The sequence below is a fragment of the Tricharina praecox genome, assembly GCF_024521635.1.
Source record: "Tricharina praecox strain CBS 144465 chromosome Unknown BZA05scaffold_31, whole genome shotgun sequence".
NCBI lineage: Eukaryota > Fungi > Ascomycota > Pezizomycetes > Pezizales > Pyronemataceae > Tricharina > Tricharina praecox.
The window spans coordinates 253512-262321 of NW_026250433.1; the positions used below are offsets into that span (position 1 = coordinate 253512).

Here is an 8810-nt window from a genome sequence, read left to right on the forward strand (position 1 = left end):
GTGAAGCACCGGTGTCATGACATTGATTCCGAGTGACAGTAGCCCAGGCCAAATAAAACTTTCATTCCCATCAAATCCCCATATCCAATCCAAAGCAAATAAGAAGAGAACTCCGTGCTCCCTATAAAATACAGTCCATATGCAGGTCTCGTCTCTATCTGAACAGCCTGCCCACCCCACCACCGACCGAATCACCGACCCCAACACCGCCGCCGGTAGCAGCCGGCTGTCCACCGCCCACCGCCCCACGAAACCCAACCGCCCCCTGTCGCTCAACCTTATACCTCCTCCATGCCTCTCTCAGATGATCCGGCAGCAATGGGCCCTCATCCCCCCAAGTCTTTTGAATCTGCAACGCCAACTCAATAATCTCTCCGGTAAAGACCTTTGAGAAACCGCAAATCACAGTCCCCACATTCGCCGTAACACTCTGCGTGAGCACACTATTTGCCAGCTTCTTCACCGCCGCCTTGTTCAGGTTCGCGCGTCGGAACGATTCGTACCGTGCGTTCTGGCTCGCGTCGAATGCCTCGAGCAGGATTCTACTCTCGTCAGTTTAGTGGGGCAGAGGGGAAGGAAAGGGAAAACAAACGCCATCTTCTTCTTCTCTTCGTCGTCCTCGACGAAGCCTCCCGTGCCTCCATCTGCTAGGACGGTCTCGGTACCGTAATCATCCCGTCCCTCGTCCTCGTCTTCGTCGTCCTTTCCTCCTGCAGTACCGTGGATAACACTCTCGGCCTTCTCCGCGCCCCGGTCCACTACGCGCTCAGGCGGAAACGACGTCTGCCGGAGTGGATGCTGTGGAATAGAGATCGAGTTCTTGCGGGATGGCTGCGGCGCCTGTGGCGACGGTAGAGCCGAGTGCGTCTTCGGCTTCTTTTGCGATTGCGGCGTGTAAGAGATTCGGCGCTTGTGGCTGGCTGAGGAGGGGACGTAGCCCGGCGGTGGTGGGGACGACATGATTGTTGTGGGGGTGCTAGTTGAGGTTGTGGAAGAGCTATAGATACGTGTTACGCGAGAAGTAGGAGTAAGCTAATTAGCGGCTGGGCGGCACGTGATGGCGTGATTTGTCGAGTGAGAGTGTGATTAGGGTTTGTGGTCTGCTTCAGTTGTTACTCGCTAGACAAAAAGGTTGTCAGTTAGCTCTCAGTCAGGCTGACACAATAGCACCTCAAACCGTATATGAATCACGCATCAGCTCTCGGTGAGGCTAATCCAGCCAAAGCACTTCAAGCTGTCTGAATCACGCCTCAGCAAGTGAATTGGTACTGCGAGTGACACCCTTAAACGGGATAAAGGTCTCGCCATTTGCGTTTTGTGGATTCCATTCAGTTTCGCAGCGGTCTCTAGCACAAGTCGTTGATTTGTATGTAACATTAAAAGATGATCCGTGGCTAAGTGAAAGTAACTGCCATATAACTAGGACTCATTCCGGCCAGAGCGGGAAAACATGACTATCAGACAGAAAATAAACTCCAGTACAAACCCAAAACAGTAATAAAAGGATCAAAATTTTGCCCAAAAACAAATCCAATGAAAGAAATTAACAACATATGAACATGTTTTTTGTACATACCCCAATCTATAAGCGGAAGTGACGGCCAATCGCATGCAAAAATCGCTTTGTCGAAAATAACGCAACAGGGTCGAAATATCTACAATTTGTTGCATCAAAACTCATCGCTGTTCTTTCACATGGTCACCCTGCTCATCGTAAGCCAAACGAACACAACACAACTTTTAGTTTGCACGCTCCGACATCCTCACATCCAATCTCGCCAGTGATCCTAGCGTGGTATCCGGTGGCAGACTCGCCGACAGAAGATCCATATCGGCCTCGATGACCGACCGCACAAGTCCATACTCATCGAATGTCTCGTCTGCAGTACCGATCATCTGTGTGTTCGCGTCCATGCCGGGGATGTGGGATTCGACGTTGGAGTCGTGGCCTGCTGCGTGCTCCTCGTCCATCAAAGAGACAAGATCGTCAAGGTCCTCCGCATGGCGGTCGAGATCGTCCTGCCGCATCGAGATAGCCTGGATGGCGCCGATAAGGCAGACAATGGCGTTTACCCACCAGGCGAGGCCGACGCAGTCAATGTTGAGACCGTAGCTGTACACAATTCCTGTGACGGTTGGGGAGAAAGCGCGGGCAAGACTTGCGCAGCTGCTTGCGATGCCATTGATGGCGCCGAGGACCAGGAGAGAAGGTGCAGAGTTGGTGATCAGGATTGCGTTGCACGGGTAGGCGAGGACTCCGTACATGATCTTGACGGCGAGGACGGCGTACACGCCGGCGGTCTGCATATTGCCCTCCGGCAGCCAGACGAGGTAGGGCACGACGATATAGCAGATGGCGTAGGTGAACATGCAGAAGCGGTAGACGCTGAGGACACCGAAGGTTCTGGCTACCGGAGGGAAGACGACGAACTGCGCGCACATCGAGAAGAGACCTTGCATCGAGAGGATGAAGCCGATGTTTTGCGTGGTCATTCCCAGTCCTCCGGTGAAGAAGAAGAGATTGTGCGGCTTCTCGTCTGGGACTGGGGTGGAGAGGAAGACGGGCATCAACTGCTCGAAGCCCATGGTATGGTAAGCGAGGATTCCGTAGGAGAGGACCAATCCGATCACTGGGCGAGTGAAAGCTCTGGAAACCGAGGGGATCCTTTTGGGCTTTGCGTTGATGCTATCCTCAACGCTTTCCTCGCTGCTGCCGCTACCAGTTCCATTATAGTTTGCGGCGCTGTCAACCAGCAGTGGGCTGGATTCGCTCTCGTCTGCCTTCCGCCATTTGAACAGGTTCACGAGCTTGTCTCCGAGCTCCCGTCCGTAATCCCGCTTGTTTCGCAGCACATCGTGGGTTTCGTCCAGGAAGAGGATTCCATTGGCGATTCCAAAAACCAACACAATCGAGGAAACCATATTCGGGAGGAGATACGGGTATTCCTCCAACAATCCACCGGGAGGGAAGACGCCAGGGTAGAATTTGGTCGGCTGGGCCAGGAGCCCACCGAGAGCCGGGCCGACAATCGAACCAAGACACCAGATGAAAGGCATGATTGCAAATGCCCGCGCTACAGGTTTCATTAGTTAGGTTCACGCCATTGGATAACGTTTCGAACTTACGCTGATGTTCCTTCTCCCTCACAAGCTCGGCCACCGCCGTCTGGATGACACCGATATTTCCATTCAATCCACCACCTAGGGCCCTGGCGATCAGAGCAACCGACAAGCTCTTGGCAAACCCGAAGATCAACATGCTAATGAGCGTTCCAACCAGACCAATAATTAGTACCGGCTTCCGTCCAATCCGGTCCGAAATCCGACCCCACAACATTCCGGTCGAAAACTCCGCGATTGCAAATGCGGACGTCACCATCCCCGCATAGATTCCAATTTCGTTCTCGTTTTTCTGCACGGGATGTCAGCCATGCTTCCTCCGGTCAACGCGTGCCACGGATTCCGGGCCGTCCATACCGCAATGCCGAAGCCTTCGATCATCTGGTAGATGTAAGGGAAGATGGACGTGAACGAAATGGGTTCGCAGATTCGACATAATGCTGCGATCGAAGTTAGTGGCACGTTACCCACGCGAATTCCGGGGATGGGTATTCACCAAGAATTATCAGCTGCTGGACGGGAAAGCCCGTGTGGAGAGGCCGCGGCGTGTTGGGCGACATGTTGATTTCGTATGGGTATTTTGATCGCAAATCGAAGCCCAGGTCAATATTTCTGGTCACTGGGAACCCAAAGGAAGGATTGAGGGGTCGGTGGATGGACACAACTCCAGACCATACGGGGGGATACAGATGTATATATAAAGAAGGGTACAGCTCTAACAAGCTGTCGCCACCCCCAGCAAGCTAAAGCACCATACAGCACCTCAATCCCTACATACGGTGGGAACTCGGGACGTCCAAAGTGATCTAGGGTGGCCAACCGATTCTTTGGTACTTTTCCTCTTCCATCAGCTCCGTTACGGGTCCAGTGCGGACCAGTGATAGTGGGGCGGGACGCTGGATGCGTAATGTGATCTTCAGGGCTGCGGCAAAGAGAAAAAAAAGCTGACACTTGCATAGGTAAGTTCATAGCTGCTGCAGAACACGGAGATCCCCACCCAAAGATCGGCCTCCGTCCTCCCGTTGTGAGTGGCGGCGGGGCACGGATGGAAGAGAATAGGGCTTGCAATTGCTCTTTGCGGCTGCTGCTTCGCGGCGTGATATCACCGGCCAGGCCAATCAATAAAATCCTGCGGCGGAAATGCAGATAAGGTGCATGGACTATTTTCCGCTGTACGCAGGGCCGAATTCCAGTCGCGAGACCAATCAACCAGCCTTCACACCCGATTTCGATTTAACTTTTTACTCGAGAATTTCTTTCCGCAGTGTTTTTTTCTTCTCTTTTTTTCTATGCCCGATCTCCTTGGGAATTTCGCACCTCAAGGAATTTCCTTCGACTTTAGGACCATAACAAGCTCCGTGTGCCATTTGCCATTTGCCATTTACTATTTGCTACTTGCTATTTGCCTTTTATCCGGATCGTCGGCCCGCTCACCGACTAAAGCAAGGGTTCTCTCGAGTTAGCGGATGGGTGAGCCGCATCCCGGACATCCTGGCTTCGCATCTCGGCTAGCCCCACCTTTTGGTGCATGACCAGGCAGAGCCTGTGGAGAGAACGTCAACTCGCACACTTCACCTACATATTTGGGTACTTATGTACTGGTACGATGTATCCACAACTTGCGGCTTCTATTACGGGTACATCTACAAGGGCTCCGACAGCGGCTTCGCAGTGCCAGAACCAGCATTCGTCTTCACATCAAGGATCCGGCCGGGCGAATCATTTTCCGGGTACCGTGGCAGGATTGCCGCTGGAGCTGTTGGCGATATCGATAGTGAGACCGCCGGGGATTCCTCAGTTCGCGCCAGGAAGTCAAAAACAACGGTGTGCGGCAACCACGGATCTTTCGATCGTGTACGTGGATCTACATACAGCATTTATAGGACAGATGTTTCCTTCTACCTAGTCTAGGTAGTGGGGGGTTCTGTAAGGCCCTCTCGATCTGGTGGGAGCTGGATACCCGAGTTCGAGTTCGAGGCCAACTGTTGCTTCTTTATGTCCAAAAGTTCATGGTATGTACACACTGGAAGGACGAGCACCTGTGCCGCCGGAGACGAAGTACTGTGCTGTCATGATCTGTTGCTGCTTTCCCTTCATACCATATGGAGTAACTACTCTACTAGGTGTTACTCGCTCTTAGAAACTTTCCATGCCTCGAATCCTTAAACAGCAACCTATTCCTTTCGATCCACAACCATCTTACGTACTCACTAAATCCGGCCATGTGCTATGTATGTGCCTCATTTCAAGATGGGAACTTACGGTAAGGTCCTCGCTCGCCGTTACGAATTCGTTATAGGAAGTATGTACTTACCTAGCGCCTGACGACGAGCAGCGACTCGCGAGTGCATAGCGGTCTGAAGCCGAATCCGACTAACTCTCTCATGGCCCACCGGTTGACGCTTGAATCTACCTAACTTCATATGGGGTTCTATCAGCACAAGCCAGCATGCCCTGACAGGCGGGGGGAGGCTTGTCGTGTGGGTCCCCACTCCGCCAGTCGAACCCGGAACGCTTCATGAGACATCATTCTCCACCGGGCCCTGTACACCTTATTTCCCCACCGACAACCCAGTTGCAACCTGTGTCGTACATACCACCTAGCTCAGCCCAATATTCGGGAGCTCTCGTCTCGGGACGACGTTCCGGGCTATGCTATCCCGTGTGCAACAATACATCCGTCTCTGCCAAGTGATGTTACCCCACGCATCGATGGGAGCACAGTGACTTTCCTTCCGCATACGTATCGTTAGCTGTCGAGCGTTACCTGCTCGAAGGATACGGATGGGACGCACACTATTAACCCCGGATTCTAGGCAGTGTGGGTATCGTTATCCAGGTTTATCATGGGTGTTTTACTCATACCATGTGGCATGGGCCCTGTTGCAGCGCATTGAGATGACCCCCGTGGCATGGGCGGATACGAGGGGCTGATATCAGGAGCTTGATTGCGCGAGAGCTCGTACATACTGGTGGGACCCCCTCACAAGAATGAAGCCTGGTGAGGACCGCTGCGAACTTTAAATATTCAGACAGCTCCACCAACCGTCATTACCACCATTGACTTCTACACCTCCTGCTCAGGCCACCCTCTGTAGTGCACGGCATCTTTCTCGCTCGGAAACCTCCACGAGAGATTACCTACCAATTCTGCGGGTTTTGACGCTGTGTCGCCGGTGGATCGGAACCGTAGATGCATAGTTAACGTTCTATAGGGTGCTACATGCTCAAAATCCTCGTTTGCACCGCATGGCATGTGTTTCACTTCCGGTTATCGGGAGAGTATAACTCCGAAGGTGAACTGGTCTTCTCTGCGTCCGTTGGAGAGAATATTTCCATTTCCTCCATACATATACATGCGTTATCCGTTCCGTCATCTCCACGACGTACATACCGGCCACAGGATCCTTTTCTACGCTTAGTTATACTGGACAAGCCACCCACCATATCGGAGCCGGATGCGAGTCCTCTCTGTTGTGCTATTGATCAGTTTTTTCTAGCAATAGCGGCAGAGTGCATGCATCTGGACTTGTATCGGCTCTACTTGAACGGCATTTCATGGCGCTCCCGATACCGATATCATAGGATGCTAATGTCCTACTACACTTCTTGATGCCCTACCTATCTACTGTACCATCGATTCCGACGGCTTCCGTTCACCAGTGCCACGCAGACTGATTGCTCGTATCTCCCCACGATTTGGCGATCACGCGCGAGAGTCCGGCGTAGATGAGTATAGAATACCTATGCCTGGTGGTAATGGCTACGCTTATATCCCGGAGCTATTCACCGACGGGCAAGGTGCCCCGAAGATGATGGCACTCACATCCAGAGTTCCGTGGCTGCGACTAAACTAGCTATTAAAAAACTCATTCATGAGCTGGGGCCAGTGGAGCGCCCGGTTGACCTGCTGAAGACGTCTGTCTCCGAGATCGCCCTATCGCCCGGCGGAAGACATTCGCTACAATCCTGTCAACCCATAGGCGGATCAGAAGATCTGGAGTATAGAGCGGACTTTGATAGGCAATCCTCGTAATCTATCTATAGGAAATGTAGGGTCGATGTTAAGGCGATGTACCTGTAGTGGATTGCCTCCCTGCATCACTTCTGATTTTCCCTTGGGTCTTGCTTCGGTCTGGAGGAGGAGTTGGGATGATTAGGATGATACGCATTCGGGGGGACAGAGACGGCGACAGCAAGCCGTCTTGGAGGGCCACCGTCGTTTCGTTTCGATCAGCCTCGTCGAGCACCTATAAAGGAACTGCGGACAAGGCGGGTATGTTCCACAGTCGTGGAGTGGAAGTGCCAATGAAACAACTGACAGGTCGTAGGACTTTAAAACCTTGCCGCGAAACGCCGCTTCAATGCACCGTCAAAAAATTATTGACCGCTACCACACGCATAATGAAGACTTGACCCTGCCTCGCTATGCCGCATGACTCGGATCGGCTTCCCTTGTGGCTCAGCCTCGAAGTCTCCGGAACGGAAAATACTCCTGTCTGCCGATACATGGGAATCAAAACTTTCGAAGAGCCGATCGTCAAGGCACGATGAATTCGTCGGATATGGTCTTTTTTTTGTTCATTCATTGATTGCGTGCGACCTATCTAGATCATGGCAATATCTACCCGTTCGCCCCCCCGTTTCCCCGCCACTGTCCAACCCAACTTTCATCAGGCGGCCCGATGTGGCTTTCCCTACCCCCGCCGTGGCCTGTCCCGAAGATGTATGAGCGCACCAAAGAAATGGCACTAGGAAAAGGCAACTTCTACTCCCTCGACTCATCCCTGCCTCACCGCCTCAACCTCAGCACCCTCCTCCTCCTCAACTTCGTCGGATATGGAGGGGCAACACTCATGCGCGGTCACCCGATCGTCGAGTGATATCGAGTGAATCAAAAGGGCAGATCTTACCGGTGGAGACTTTCATTAAACGGCAGTCTTTTGGGCTACTCTGTCATCATTTCCGTGAGATGATCTACGCGATTTTGTTTTTCCGGCGCCGAATGTCTGTGGGCGGAAGGGAGGGAGGGTCTTGACCCTCATAAGACCGTACCCAATGGTCGATGCTGCCATGGGTGTTGATTATTGCGGGCATAATAAGTTGTGAACCAGGCAGATCACACCGGTATGAAGGGCAATTACAGCGAACACGCCTGGCATTCGATATCGGCTCCCTCGAAGGCCAATAAGTGGGCCGTTGGCGGCTGTCAGAACTAGTGACTGGCGCGAAGTGGCGCTTGAGGGCTCCTAGGCACCTCCTACATTGCATATGTACCTCTCAGCTCGTTCGTGTGCGATTGCGCCCGTGGCGAATCACGGTGGGTCATCGGCTGTTGATGTGGCCTCTGCTTGCCTCCGTCTTCGAAGGAGATAGGTGTCAGATACATATCCATATCCCTCCTCCGTAGCTGAAACCCATGATCCAACATGTACATTAACATGCTAGAGTAGGTACTTACGTACGGCATAGTAGAGTTCCCACGTCTGCCCTGTGCCTCCGGTAATTTGATGCATGAGGCAAGTACTCGCACGGCGCCCGCAACGCATGATTGGGTGCAGTGCAGAGTCAGACAGATTTAAAAGCAATGTGGAAGAATATTTCGTGGTTTGTTGGCCAGCAGGGGTGGGCCGGTGTTCTAAGCAAGTAATCCCAACCTTCAGATGTTGTCAACTGGCGATAAACCTTCC

At 52.6% G+C, this 8810-nt stretch overlaps 2 protein-coding genes across 2 annotated transcripts; both read right to left on the minus strand.

Annotated features, from left to right (window-relative positions):
* Positions 1 to 4: 4 nt before the first annotated feature.
* On the minus strand, positions 5 to 960 carry BZA05DRAFT_461095 (hTAFII28-like protein conserved region-domain-containing protein; the record flags this gene model as incomplete). The annotated part of the gene is made up of 2 exons (XM_051487673.1): positions 5 to 542; positions 593 to 960. 2 exons carry the CDS (start codon positions 958 to 960, stop codon positions 155 to 157), a joined length of 756 nt encoding a protein of 251 aa, XP_051335796.1. The 3' UTR covers positions 5 to 154.
* A 637-nt stretch (positions 961 to 1597) lies between these two features.
* Positions 1598 to 3827, minus strand: BZA05DRAFT_176570 (major facilitator superfamily domain-containing protein). Its single transcript, XM_051479264.1, has 4 exons — positions 3617 to 3827; positions 3478 to 3560; positions 3127 to 3412; positions 1598 to 3074 (listed from the first exon to the last, which is right to left on the minus strand). Exons 1-4 carry the CDS (start codon positions 3678 to 3680, stop codon positions 1741 to 1743), a joined length of 1767 nt encoding a protein of 588 aa, XP_051335797.1. The 5' UTR covers positions 3681 to 3827; the 3' UTR covers positions 1598 to 1740.
* Between the last annotated feature and the right edge of the window lie 4983 nt (positions 3828 to 8810).

Coding starts and splice junctions, on each gene's coding strand:
- BZA05DRAFT_176570 (XM_051479264.1), bottom strand. CDS start 3,680: ATGTCGCCCAACACGCCGCGGCCTCTCCACACGGGCTTTCCCGTCCAG. Junction 3,561..3,616: donor CCAGCAGCTGATAATTCTTG/GTGAATACCCAT, acceptor CTTCGATCGCAG/CATTATGTCGAATCTGCGAA. Junction 3,075..3,126: donor GAGGGAGAAGGAACATCAGC/GTAAGTTCGAAA, acceptor TGAAACCTGTAG/CGCGGGCATTTGCAATCATG.